General features: G+C 43.4%; 2 protein-coding genes across 2 annotated transcripts in view; one reads left to right on the top strand and one right to left on the bottom strand.

The window, feature by feature from the left end:
* LOC137369107 (membrane protein FAM174A-like) overlaps window positions 1–15,164 on the top strand; it is a 259,893-nt gene that overhangs the window by 173,844 nt on the left and 70,885 nt on the right. The window lies entirely within an intron of this gene.
* Window positions 686–15,164, bottom strand: part of st8sia4 (ST8 alpha-N-acetyl-neuraminide alpha-2,8-sialyltransferase 4) — a 78,265-nt gene continuing 63,786 nt past the window's right edge. The window contains exon 5 of the mRNA XM_068029759.1: window positions 686–5,510. Coding sequence (XP_067885860.1) covers window positions 5,234–5,510 — 277 coding nt within the window. The 3' untranslated portion in view covers window positions 686–5,233. The remainder of the gene's footprint in view (window positions 5,511–15,164) is intronic.

Here is a 15,164-nt window from a genome sequence, read left to right on the forward strand (position 1 = left end):
TAACTAAAGCACAAAAATGGATCCCTGAAAAAAGGATAAATGCACAAGGGCTGAAAGTTGGCAGGTTGCAATCCCACCGGTGCCTGTCAAGGTGTACAGTGGCAGTGGAAGGGCATCTCATTACCATGGGACAGGTAGGTGCAAGAGCCACTTTATGTGTCCCTATTTTCCTAGATTACAGTTCATCCTATATGCCTGGCAGTCTCCCTGACAGGATTCCCATCGTCAAGAGGCATCTATAGAAGGACTAAGCATGATTTGAAGGAAAAGGAGGTCACTAGACACTCTCCCTCTCCTGGAGGAACCTGGGGCCTTTACTTCCACATCCTGGGGCCTATCACCATCTTTTACATGGCAGACCTAGGAAGTGACAATAAGATGGGAGGGAAATCATCTGGTGATTGGGCTCCATGCCCCTGTTGCCATTTTCATGCATTGGTGGGGGTTGAAAATTCCTGGTTAGGGAGTGAAACAGAGATTTTGGGCAGAATTGTGGAGAATTACACCCCTCCTCCAACTATTCAGGGTTACACCTGAAGCCTTGTGCAAGAAGGCTGTTGATGCCTTTTGAACTGTTCCCAGTGTGTGTCACTATCCTCAAAGAGAAGAAAATAAGTACTACTGAGTACTGCTGCTGGGAAACTGAATACCTGTACTGAAAATGGAGGCAATACACAACAGGCAATTACATTTAAAACCCTTCATGTTTAATTCCCGTATCACCCAAGGAAACTGTATATACTTATATCATACTTGTAATATTCATATTGTAGGAATTGTTTTCTCTTTAGCAGAATGCAATGTAATGTCTTTTGAGTCTTGTTTCATTTTCATTTTTTTGAAGACAGCAGAAAAATGCATCGAAGATATTCTACCATGTCTACATACTGACAGCAGTAACAACCTAGGTGCATAATCTTCAGAAAAAAATCAGTGGTCTCTTTGTAATGTAACAAATATGATTGCATACACTAAAATCATTAACATTTACTGCATCCGGGCTGGCACTGATTTTTGCTGCCCCAAGCTTGCTACATAGTTCAAGTAGCTCTTTTTTTGTCAAATTGTATTAATTATGATTGGAGAAGAAAATCTGTAATTCTCCATTTGTGGCAAATAAAATTAAATATTATCATTGTTCTGAATGACATTTGAAGTTCCCTTGGCACTATTCAAAGAGAAGGGGGTTCTCCATATATCCTGGCCAACACTCAATCCTCAGCTAACCATCAAAAACCAAATTAATTGGCAACTAATCCCTTTGCTATCTGTGGGCTTTTGCTGCTGTAGAATAACTTCATAGCTGCATTTCAAAATAGTTAATTGTGATTGTGAAGCACTTTGAGATGTTTTAATGTGATAAAGCTTGATGAAAATTCAAGTATTATTTCCTCTGAGCAGGAAACAAATGTATGCAGGAAAGGGACAGCAGCAGATGCAATACATTTAGTACCCCTGGCTTAGAAAGAGGAAGTCAAGCCAGGGATACTGCTGTTGTTCCCTACTCAATGACTTGTGCTGGTAGTACTTGTGTATGGACTCTGGTTGAGGACAAATTCAGATTTGTATCTGACAGCCACTGTAGTGAAGTATCCTGCCAACACCCAATGTCAAGGCTCACACACGAATAACAGCTGCTTGGGGAAAGATACCAGACAGGAGCACTGACCATGGAGCAGTATTCCAGCAAGAAGCCAATAGATGCAACTGTCACTTTTGTCACGGGTGGAAAATTGGTGGCTGCAGATTGACCACCCATTAAGAAAGAATAATCAAGCAGGACTACAATGAGTGGTCAATGCACAATTACTAGTTTTCCATCCGCACCAAGTGAAAATCACTCCCGACAACTCTAGAAGGGAAAGAGGAAATTTGAAAGAAAAATGCTGAACATCTGAGGTGTTTGAAAGTAAACCCTAATAAAACCTTTATTTACTTTCTCACAGAATTGTAAAGAAATGTAATAAAGCTTCCAGGACTCATGAATATAACATGAATAAAACAGGACATTAACCTGCAAGGATGAAGGATTTCTCACAGTTGTGTGCCATGACACACACACTTTGTGTTACTTCCTTACAGCTCAAAATGATTCCCAAGCGATTTACTTGCTTTGAGGAAGGCAGCACACATCTGTGGGACAAATCACGTTTTCCCTTTTAGCTGGAGTAAGCAAAATACTTTTCTTAGTATTTTCAAGTAAGGTAAATCCCAAAGTGTAGTGAACTAACTGCAAGAATGAGAATGAATGAGTGTGCTACTGAGCCTAAGGTATTGAAAATATCCCTAATTCAGTTACTCTGACCGTATAGATGACAGCCAAACATTTTTTTCAGCTCATTTCTCTCTTCTCTCAGTAACTTCCAAGACTAGCTGATCAAGATGGAAGTGATGAGTTCCTGATGCAAAAGAATCTGGAGATCTCTGAATACAGATTTCTGCAGGTAGAACATTATTTTTAAAGTAGCTTGTTTTGCCTACAGATATTTGCATTTGCTTCTGCTTCTCATGCGGTAAGCTCTGATACCACCAGATTTTCAGATACCCCAACCATTAGCCACAGTCAGAGGCATGTATGGCATTCCCTATAGGGGAATAAATTATAATGGAAAGCTAACAGCACCACAGGATGGAACAACAGACACTCTTCCAGCATTTACTGCAAGAGGCATTACAGCATATGCAAAAACTGTAATCTCTTCTTCTGCAGAACAAAGTTACTGTTGGCATCATCGCCTTACTTTCAAATAATGGGACATCCCCTCAAACGATCATCCATGCCCCACATGGCTGTTCCAATCATTATCTGGATGAAGATCTTAACACCACATAAGTGCATGCTTTCCTGTTTGGCTCTAACCATCAGTAATGAAATGTCATATAAGAGCATGTTCCACTTTATTACAATCAACGTATTCTTTCTTAACACCATGGTTAACACCTATAGGTGCCTCTTAGCTATTCTCCTGCTTATTCTAGGTACTAACTGAGGATTGTTGGAAGTGGCTGGCTGCCCATGCTGTATAGAAGACTTGGGACTGATGGCCCTCATCTCATGCCAGCTTGTGCCTTGGCAGTACATCCCATGTTCCACTGGGGTCATACTGTGAGGGGTCAGTTGGAGGCCTGCTATGTGCTGCTGTCCTGAAGAATGTCAGTATCGTGCAACTTTGACCCCTAGGTGGCTTGGTCCTCATCCTCTCCCCAATCATTTTCCTGTTCTACCTCCTGTGCCCTGTGTCCTCTTAACACGACAGCACTGTGTTGTTTTAGCAAGTGCTGTTTTAAGAGGGTGAGGAGTCTGCTGGTGCCTCGGATGGGCAAGAAGAGAGAGGCTTACCTTTCCTGACTGGCTTAGGTTGTGGAACTATTGTGGCACTGTTCTGCATTCCAGGGGTGAAGGAATTGGTAAACAGTGTCAGTGCCACCACTCATCAGTTGGTGGCATGCACAAGTTGGGGCCTGTCCATCTTACCTTCGATAACCTCCAGGAGGGCTTGGAGGTCTGGATGAGTAAAACTGTACATTCCTTGCCTTTGGTTTGGTCCCGCACCCTGCTGCCTTCTGGGTATAGATGGTGCTTGAGTGGTCTTTATTCTGTTCAAGTATGATAATATTGCTAAGATAGGCAGTGAAGTTAGAGAGTGGTGAGAAAGAGCCAAGCACTGCTCCTCTTTTAAATGTTCATCGCTCAGCCTGTTGAGCTTTGTTTTTAAAGGCTACATGTAAGTTTCCAGGTAGTTCAGTTGTTTACAGCCATTTTACACTATTTTGCAGTGGGAATGCAAATGAGTATACCCAAGAAATGTGTGTAACTGCCTCTAGAAGTCACCAGCATACATAATTTTTAAAGGGGCATCAGCAGTGTAGCTCAAGGAAATTCCAAGTAACTAGGTAATGTGGTTCTGTTCCAAAATTTGCAGAAGACAATCTAAAGAAATAAATTTACAAAATTATACATTACAAGATTCTAAGACTGAGAAGATCCTGAAGCACTCCTGGTAACTCCCAGCGTTGCAGGCAGACCTTGCTGCAACTACACCTCTGTATGATATAGCACAATCAGGAGGCCTACCTCAACATTGGGAACTGAGACCAGGTGCAGGTGACCTGGGATCTTCCTGGATGAGTTTTAAAGCATTGTCTAATCAAATCATTTAGAAGTAAGCAGAAACCTTACAATTCTACCACAGAATATATAATTTGACCTTAATGATGTCACACTACATAGGATTTACAGGAAGGAGAAATGGTTTTGATGGTGGAAGTGTGGTTAAAAAGAAAATGCAGCATAAGAAGTGGAATTTTTCCATGACTCACAGCATGATTCACAACATTTGATGGAGGAATTTGTCAGTGGGTGAACTTTTGAAAAGTACCAATTTGATTAAAAAAACAGTAGAGTAGAATTCCGCACGCTTTAAGGATCTGGTAACCTGTGCTTTTGTTTAAATAAGACTTGTGCTTTTTATTCTGTCCGCTCAACCTTCTTTATCTCCTGGTTGCTCCTGCTGAAACTGAATGTAGTAATTGCACAAAACACCCTAGTAATTCCCCAAACATCAGTCTTTACAAACAACTTCTAACAGGATCAGTATATAAAGATCTTTGGTACCAGCAGAAGGGGCACCTTTAAATTTTTACAGCTCACATTCAGCACACCACATAAGACAACTTCTTTACATTCATTGAGCTATCAAACTACCGACGACACCGAGCAGGGGTGCTATCAGACCTTTAGTTCTCACATGGCCTTTTAATTCTTATAACTGATATTACCCTTGGCTGATTCACATAGGTAGACAAGAAAGTTGTGTCTTGAGAGTGTGACTCAGTTGTAATTATAACACTCAGATAGCACTTTGGCATTGATTGCTTGCTGATACAGCTGCTCAAGACAAATACTGACCTCTAGTTAACACCAAGCCCCATTCGTTCTTAGGACTTCTGAGGCTACAATAAATGCAGAGCCCTGCTAGTGATGACAATGCTCACAGACCTGAACCATTTTGTCAATCAATATCCAATCACTGTTAACACATCACTGCTTGATCTCTGCTCCGAACAGTGAGACTATATTATTTCATTACAACAATCTGAGGCTGTAAACCTAACTGGGCAATGGGCACTTTACAGCATTGTTGTAATTATCACTGAGGAGTTACCTTTTCACATAAAATCTACAGTGTGCAAATATCGCACCAACTCTGCTTTTGAGCTGTGACATCTGGGGTTACACGCATTTCCCTGTTGTTAGCTTCAGAGCTCCTCTGTCATGTAAAGATTTTAAAGTTTTGAACTCCAGTGGCATTCGGTGTGGCCCGACATTCGAAAAATATCTGTACTTTAAGTTGTCATAGTAGTGGTATTTAACTGGTGACCCTTTTGCGTCTTTTGGGAAGGGCCAATATCCGTAAAGATGGATCTCATCACAGAAACGAGTTGCAAGTGTGTACATCAGTAGGCCTGTGCTTGGTCGTTTGATGTAAATCTTGTTTGTTAGCCAGTATCTGTAAGAAAAACAGAGATAGATATCATTAATTACGTTCAGAGTAACCTCCCTTGTATTACAAATTCAAAATGTCAAGAGCACTCCTAACTTAGCTTTAATTCCATACAAGAGTGGTGTGCTTAACTCCACCTACCCAAATATGGTAACCACTAAGCTATAATGGCACAATCAAATGCCACCAGATATTGACTACATTTACAGAGCACATCCTGGGGTAGATTTTACCTTCTAGGCAGATGACCAGTGTGGTGTCTGGGAGGTCACCTGTTCCAGCTGCGATTCTGAGGCCTCAGCCTCACTGAATCTGGCCACCATGCTGCAGATACCAAATGGGTGCTCCAAGGTAGTTCACTAGCTTTGGGTCAAGGGAATTTCAGCTGGCTGGGACACCAGTGCTACCTGCAGGTAGGTCCTGGAAGGGGAGAGGGGTTTGCGAGCAAGCATGGTCCGGGAGCAACTCTCCTACTCTTCCTGGTCCACGGAAGCAATTTTAAACTAACAATTCCAGGGCCTCTTTGGCTGGACTGCCAGCTGATACTGGACAAAGCGTGCATGGTGTGAGGCTTCAATATTTCGTCCCCTAACTCCACTAACACTTCCCAATATCAGTTGTTGGGGTTGCACACAGACCATGTTGTAAGATTTACTTATTGTCACTCTCTACTCAATATTCGCTGGGAGAAGCTGTGGCACACCTATAAGGGTTAACTTCTTCACAAGCTGGTCAAATTGAATTTGAACAAAGTTTTTCAGATCAGATGAAGGACAGTCAGTATTGACATTTTAGATGAAAGCAAAATACTGCAGATGCTGGAAATCTGAAATAAAAACAGAAATTGCTGGAAATACTCAGCAGGTCAGGCAGCATCTGTGCAGAGAGAAGCAGAGTTAACGTTTCAGGTCTGTGACCTTTCATCAGAACTGACAAAGGTTAGAAAATAATTAGGTTTTAAGAAAGTGAAGGGGGGAGGTGGGGGGGTGAAGTGGGGAAGAGAACAAAAGGGAAGGCTTGTGATAGGGCAGAGGGCAGGAGAGATTAAATAACAAAGCTGTCCTGGGACAAAGGCAAATAGTGTGTTACGGCTTGTGGTGAAAGACAGAGCATTAGTCCAGATAGAGTGTTAATAGCGGAATAATGAGTAGCTCTGTCTACATGAAAAACAGGCACATTGTTAAAAAATAAAATAAAAGAAAATATAAAAATATTAAAAAGCCAGTCACAAGAACACAAGAAATAGGAGCAAAAGTAGACCATATGGCCCATCGAGCCTGCTCCGCCATTCAATACCATCATGGCTGATTTTGGGCTTCAATTCAACTTTCCTGCCCGCTCCCCATATCCCTTGATTCCCTGCGAGACCAAAAATCTATCTATCCCAGCCTTAAATGTATTCAACGATGGAGCATCCACAACCCTCTGGGGTGGAGAATTCCAAAGAGTCACAACCCTTTGAGTGAAGTAATTTCTCCTCATCTCAGTCCTGAATGATTGACCCCTTATCCTGAGATTGTGTCCCCGTATTCCAGAGTCCCTGACCAGTGGGAACAATCTCTCAGCTTCTGCCCTATCAAGCCCTTTCAGAATCTTGTATGTCTCAATTAGATCGCCTCTCATTCTTCTAAACTCCAGAGAATAGAGGCCCAATTTACTCAGCCTCTCGTCATAGGACAACCCCCTCATCCCAGGGACCAATCCAGTAAATCTTCGCTGTACTGCCGCCAGTGCAAGTATATCCTTTCTTAAACGTGGAGACCAAAGAGTTATGCACTGAAGTTATTGAACTCAAATGTTCAGTCCACAAGGCTGTCGAGTGCCTAATCGAAAGATCAGATGCTGCTCCTCAAGCTTGTGTTGATGTTCACTGGAACACTGGAGCAGGCCAAAGACAGAAATGTTGGTATTAAAGCAGGGGAATGGCAAGGGGTGGGAGGTGGTGGATGTTGGAATGGCACGCAACCAGAAGCTCGGAGTCATGCTTTCGGACTGAGCAGAGATGTTCCGCAAAGCGGTCCCCAATTTGCGCTTGGCCTCCCCAATATAGAGGCTACCACATTGTAAGCAGCAAATACAGTATACTAAACTGAAAGAAGTACAAGTAATTTATGTAAATAAAGAATTCTATAGAGATCAAGGTTCTGTGATATAATTGGTAGATTCAGTTCTTGTGAACAATCGTTTTTAAGTCTGAAGCAACATTATTGGTGAGTGTTAACATCCTATGAATCTCAAGAAAATTAGATTATAAAGATGCCATCTGGACTAATGCTTTGTCTTTCACCACAAGCCGCCACACACTCTTTGCCTTTGTCCCAGGACAGCTTTGTTATTTAATCTCTCCTGCGCTCTGCCCTATCACAAACCTTCCCTTTTGTTCTCTTCCCCACTACACCAGCACCCCCACCCCCCCCCCCCCCACCAACCCCTTCACTTGCTTAAAACCTAATTCTTTTCTAACCTTTGTCAGTTCTGATGAAAGGTCAGAGACCTGAAATGTTAACTCTGGTTCTCTCTCCACAGATGCTGCCTGACTTGCTGAGTATTTCCAGCACTTTCTGTTGAAATTTTAGATAGTTTTATCTACATACCATAACATACACTTTGTTAACTCTGAATTAAATGTGAACCACTTGCAGAGATCTGTTAGTTGAACAGTTGATGGTTCATATTATTTTAATGGGAGTTCAATGTTATTTATTTTATTTAACTGTTGTAATGGCCTTAGTGATGATCTAATTTTCTTATCCTGAGATAGAGAGGGCTCAATGTAAGCAATCTGGTTCCAAGCATATTTATAGTCTAATTTTCTTGAGATTCACAGGATGTTAACACTCACCAATAATGTTATAGAACATAGAACAGTACAGGCCCTTCGGCCCACGATGTTGTGCCGAACCTTTAACCTACTCTAAGATCAAACTACCTACATACCCTTCATTCTACTATCATCCATGTACCTATCCAAGAGTCGCTTAAAGGTCCCTAATGTATCTGCTTCTACTACCACCGCTGGCAGTGCATTCCACGCACCCACCACTCTCTGTGTAAAGAACCTACCTCTGATATCTTCCTGAAACCTTCCTCCAATCACCTTAAAATTATGCCCCCTGGTGATAGCCCTTTCCGCCCTGGGAAAAAGTCTCTGGCTATCCACTCTATCTATGCCTCTCATCATCTTGTACCCCTCTATCAAGTCACCTCTCATCCTTCTTCGTTCCAATGAGAAAAGCCCTAGCACCCTCAACCTTTCTTCGTAAGACATGCCCTCCAGTCCAGGCAGCATCCTGGTAAATCTCTTCTGCACCCTCTCTAAAGCTTCCACATCCTTCCGATAATGAGGCGACCAGAACCGAACACAATATTCCAGGTGTGGTCTAACCAGGGCTTTATAGAGCTGCAGCATAACCTTGCGGCTCTTAAACTCAATCCCCCTGTTAATGAAAGCCAACACACCATACACCTTCTTAACAACTCTATCAATTTGGGTGGCAACTTTGAGGGATCTATGGACGTGGACCCCAAGATCCCTCTGTTCCTCCACACTACCAAGAATCCTGTCTTTAAGCCTGTATTCTGCATTCAAATTCGACCTTCCAAAATGAATTACTTCACACTTTTCCAGGTTGCACTCCATCTGCCACTTCTCAGCCCAGCTCTGCATCCTGTCAATGTCCCGTTGCAACCTACAACAGCCTTCCACACTATCCACAACTCCAGCAACCTTCGTGTCATCGGCAAACTTGCTAACGCAGCCTTCCACTTCCTCATCCAATTCATTTATAAAAATCACAAAGAGCAGAGGTCCCAGAACAGATCCCTGCGGAACACCACTGGTCACCGAGCTCCAGGCTGAATATTTTCCATCTACTACCACCCTCTGTCTTCTATGGGCCAGCCAATTCTGTATCCAGACAGCCAACTTTCCCTGTATCCCATGCCTCCTTACTTTCTGAATGGGCCTACCATGGGAAACCTTATCAAACGCCTTGCTAAAATCCATATACACCACATCCACTGCTCTTCCTTCATCAATGTGTTTTGTCACATCTTCAAAGAATTCAGTAAGGCTTGTGAGGCATGACCTGCCCCTCACAAAGCCATGCTGACTGTCTCTAATCAAACTATGCTTTTCCAAATAATCATAAATCCTGTCTCTCAGAATCCTCTCCAATAATTTGCCCACTACCGACGTAAGACTGACTGGTCTGTAATTCCCAGGGTTATCCCTATTCCCTTTATTGAACAAGGGAATAACATTTGCCACCCTCCAATCATCTGGTACTACTCCAGTGGACAGTGAGGACCCAAAGATCATCGCCAAAGGCGCGGCAATCCCTTCCCTCGCTTCCCTTAATGTTCTTGGGTATATCCCGTCTGGCCCCGGGGACTTATCTGTGCTCACGTCTTTCAAAATTTCCAGCACATCCTCCCTCTTAACATCAACCTGTTCGAGCATATCAGCCTGTTTCACGCTGTCCTCACAAACGACCAGGTCCCTCTCATTAGTGAATACTGAAGCAAAGTATTCATTTAGGACCTCCCCTACCTCCTCCGACTCCAGGCACAAGTTCCCTCCACTATCCCTGATCGGCCCTACCCTCACTCTGGCCATCCTCTTGTTCCTCACATAAGTGTAGAACGCCTTGGGATTTTCCTTAATCCTACCCGCCAAGACTTTTTCATGTCCCCTTCTAGCTCTCCTAAGTCCATTCTTCAGTTCCTTCCTGGCTACCTTGTAATCCTCCAGAGCCCTGTCTGATCCTTGCTTCCTCAACCTTAAGTAAGCTTCCTTCTTCCTCTAGCTGTTCCACATCTCTTGTCATCCAAGGTTCCTTCACCCTACCATCCCTTCCTTGCCTCATCGGGACAAACCTATCGAGCAGTCGCAGCAAGTGCTCCCTAAACAACCTCCACATTTCTGTCGTGCATTTCCCTGAGAACATCTGTTCCCACTTTATGCTCCCCAGTTCCTGCCTAATAGCATTGTAATTCCCCTCCCCCAATTAAATATTTTCCCATCCTGTCTGCTCCTGTCCCTCTCCATGACTGTAGTTGTGATCACTTTCACCGAAATGCTCTCCCACCGAGAGATCTGCCACCTGGCCTGGTTCGTTGCCAAGCACCAAATCCAACATAGCCTCCCCTCTAGTCAGCCTATCTACATATTGAGTCAGGAAACCTTCCTGGACACACCTGACAAAAACTGCTCCATCCAAACTATTTGCACTAAGGAGGTTCCAATCAATATTAGGGACGTTGAAGTCACCCATGACAACAACCCTGTTACTTCTGCACCTTTCCAAAATCTGCCTCCCAATCTGTTCCTCCATGTCTCTGTTGCTATTGGGGGGTCTATAGAAAACTCCCAACAAAGTGATTGCTCCTTTCCTGTTTCTGACTTCCACCCATAATGACTCAGTAGACAAACCCTCCTCGACGACCTCCCTTTCTGCAGCTGTGATACTATCCCTGATTAACAATGCCACTCCCCCACCTCTTTTACCTCCCTCCCTATTCCTTTTGAAACATCTAAACCCCGGAACATCCAACATCCATTCCTGCCCCTGTGATATCCAAGTCTCCGTAATGGCCACAACATCGTAGCTCCAAGTACTGATCCATGCTCTAAGTTCATCACCCTTATTCCTGACACTTCTTGCGTTAAAATAGACACACTTCAACCCATCATGTTGGCTGCAACTTTGCCCTGTCAACTGTCTACCCTTCCTCACAGACTCTCTGCACTCTGTATCTGCCTGTTCAACAGCTACCCCATCCACTGTTCCATAGCTCCGGTTCCCATCCCCCTGCCAAACTAGTTTAAACCTTCCCGAAGAGCTCTAGCAAACCTCTCGCCCATGATATTGGTGCCCGTCAGTTCAGATGCAACCCGTCCTTCTTGTACAGGTCCCACCTTCCCCAGAAGGTATCCCAATGATCCACATAACTGAAGCCCTCCCTCCTACACCAGCTCTGTAGCCATGTGTTCAGCTGCACTCGCTCTCTGTTTCTAGCCTCACTAGCACGTGGCATCGGTATCAATCCTGAGATTAATACTCTGCTCGTCCTGCCTTTTAGCTTCCAACCCAACTCCCTATATTCGCTTTTCAGGACCTCATCCCTTTTCCTAGCTATGTCATTGGTACCGATGTGTTTCAGACTTAAAATGATTGTTCACAAGAACTGAATCTACCAATTATATCATAGAACCTTGATCTCTATAAAATGCTTTATTTACAATATATTTACATAGATTAATATCAGGTTATAAGAACTATTTAATTTGAACTGAACAAATCCATTATTTACTAATTCGAAAGAAAGTAATTAAACCATTAAATCTCAACATTTAGGTACATGATCATAACACAGGATGTGAGTTACTGAGGAGAATTAAGGACAATTACAATTATACTGCCAGACTTCAGACAATTAAATGTTAATGCTGGGAGAAGAAATCACAAAGGATTAATTGGAAAACAGCATTAGATGATAATGTAATTGAAGAGAAATTGCTTTCAGAATGAAATGAGGAAAGATGCAATTAAAATGCACACCACTGAGAAACAAATGAATAAAGAGTCGATTTTGTAAAACTCTGCTACTGGCACAGAGCCTTGCTAGCACTGAGCATGGGTCAGAGAATTGGGCCTGTAATGTTCTAACACCACATCTGACCTGTGCCAGCAGTGGAGTCTTGCAAAACTGCCCCTGATATTTAGATCTAAGTGAACAAAAAGGTAAAGGGAAGCCCACATGAACTTGAGACATTGAGCTGTGCCCACTAATTGTTCAAATCTGCTGTAACACTCAGATTTTATTTATTTAGAGATACAACACTGAAACAGGCCCTTCGGCCCACTGAGTCTGTACCAACCAACAACCACCCATTTATACTAATCCTACATTAATCCCATATCCCCCCATTCTCCGACCACCTACCTACACTAGGGGCAATTTACAATGGCCAATTTACCTATGCAACCTGCAAGTCTTTGGCTGTGGGAGGAAACCGGAGCACCTGGCGAAAACCCACACGGTCACAGGGAGAACTTGCAAACTCCGCACAGGCAGTACCCAGAACTGAACCTGGGTCACTGGAGCTGTGAGGCTGCGGTGCTAACCACTGCGCCACTGTGCCGCCCTTTCTGTGAGGTCTCCTCAGACTTTCTACATCATGCTGTGAAATAAAATCTGTGATCATACGATACAACCAATATGATTCATTTATGGAGATCTGCCACCTATTTGAATCAAATTTGAAATGTTAAGCAATAATTGAACCAATGTGAATAATCAGCAGTATCTTTATACTGATAGCTTTCTGTTAGTGGCAGGGGCAGGGAACTCTGCCTCCAAAAGGATCCAAAGCCCAATTCTTTTTTGTGTCCCCAAGAATGGCCATTAGAAGCAACAGAAAAGGTGGGCTATGGTTCCACTGGCCCTCAAAGAGGTCTGATAGAAAGCAGCAGAAGGCTGGTAAATTAAAAAGGGTACAGCAATCTTCAGTGGTTGCCAGTCTCTGCTTCAGCATATCACTCTGGCTGCCAGGACATCAATATGAAGATGCCCAACAATTAACATAGGAAGGACCCTTCATTGACAGGAATAGATTACCTCCTTAAACTTCTTTGCTTCTGTGAATACAGCACTAATTATTCAAATCTCTCATCATAACCATTTCATAATCATATCCTCTCATCCCTATCATTCGAGTGAATCTACTTTGCACCTGTTCTTTGGTCTTAATATCCTATCTATAATGGGGTGCCCAAAACTGCACACAATACTCTCCTGGGGCCCAACCAACTTGTCAATGGAAAGAAAAACCAGACAGTGTGCCAACTGATCTACAATTGCCAGTTTTCCAGCCGTGCCAAAAATGAAAATGATCCCAAACCTCTTGTACAGATACATCACCGCCCCCTTGCTTTTATGTTCAAAGTTCTTTTGTAAAAAAACAGAATTCCATTTGCTCTTTTTTTCCATCTGCAATCTTCCACTTAAAGATCTATGTAAATTCATCCTTAAATTGCTTTATTCCTCAAGTCCATTTAGAATTTTACTATTCATGGTATACTTCACACTCTGTTCTTTTCCCTCAAATGCACTACTTCATATTTATGTACACTGAACAGTATCCACCATTGGCCTGCCTCCCCTTTATAGCTTTGAAGTTTGTAAACCATTTAGAGAGTACAAGAGGTTGAAGCAGTTCAGAAATGGGCCAGATTTTGCTCTTAGCGATGAAGAAATGGGGCTGGATTATGGAAGGACTGTCGAGGCAGGAAAGGAGGGGGTGTGTTCTCAGTTTCCTGCTGCCGATCGGTGTGCCAGTTTGCTGTCATGTTCCTGCCTTGGGACCATTTTTGAAGAGGCTGGTTGGACGGGATGATGGCTCCTGCCCACAAGTGGCGGGTAGCCAATTAAGCCCCTTAATGGGCTTATTAAGGCCAGTGCAGACACTGACTGGAATTTTCCAGTCAACAGTCGGGACGCTGCTAAGGCCAAATCCTGGTCGATGAATGGAGGCAGCCTCCCAGCTGCCAGGGAGCCAGTGCTCCTTTAACCATTTTTAATCCCCCACCCCCTCCTGTGGCCACAATTGCAAGATGGATATAGCTGCGGCCCACAGGCCACCTGTGGAGGGGTTTCCCCTCCCCAATGACAGCCTGATAGCTGTGGCCCGTTTTTATTTTCAAATTTTTAAAAAGTCTATAAAGGGCGCCTCCATCTTGAAGTACCCTCTTCTTCAGCTACCTTCATCAGGAGCTCCCACCTCTGACAATGGGGATGCTGATCACTCAGTGCTGGATGGCCTCCTATTGGCTCTCCAGCCTTGGTAACCCTCCCGCTATCCTTACTTGCACAGCAAGCGCGCACCCTGGCCACTAATTGGCCTGCTCATCAAAAACCGCATCAGGCACGGACACCAATGCGACATGGGGTTGCGAGCTAGAAATGCACCTGGTGTTGGGGTCCTAACCCCAGAACAAAAATTCAGCCCATGGTCTGAGCCATTCATTACTCCTATACTTGCCCACAGACTTTCTATGGGATTTTGCACTGGAACTTATTGTGATTAGACAGCCATGTCGGCACAGCCGCCTGTGCACAACATCTGCGATATGTATAAGCAGGGCAAGCAGTTGTGTATCTCTTCAACCAATCAAATTGAATAATAGTTAATGAACCACACAAGGTCTGAATGAGGAAGTGTAAATTAGAATTCAATGCAAAATGTTGCTGTCCAATTACACTTTAATAATGCAGAGCGCTGTGGCCTCATTGTTATATCTACAGTGAAATCTGGCCCATTATCTTTTTTGGGGGGGCAGAGAAGAAATAGCCGACTGTGTCCTATAAGTCTTTTGCTTTTATGTCTAATAGATAGGTAGAAATTATGCACATAAGTAAACAAGCTAAGAGCCAAGAAAGATAAATCTTAATCAAATTCTTCACTCATAGAGTTTTGATTTCAGCTCTGTAGAATCAGTTGCATTTTTCCATTATATCTGAATGATTTTCACAGTCTTCTCCATGAACACTGGGCAGGATTTTCCCAAGGGCTTCGGGACCCTGGCATGGGGACCAAATGGATGTCCTTGCCGGGAACTTTTTTCCTGTTGTCCAATTAAGGACGGCCGTTGCACC

The sequence above is a fragment of the Heterodontus francisci genome, chromosome 4 (assembly GCF_036365525.1).
Source record: "Heterodontus francisci isolate sHetFra1 chromosome 4, sHetFra1.hap1, whole genome shotgun sequence".
Classification (NCBI taxonomy): Eukaryota; Metazoa; Chordata; class Chondrichthyes; order Heterodontiformes; family Heterodontidae; genus Heterodontus; species Heterodontus francisci.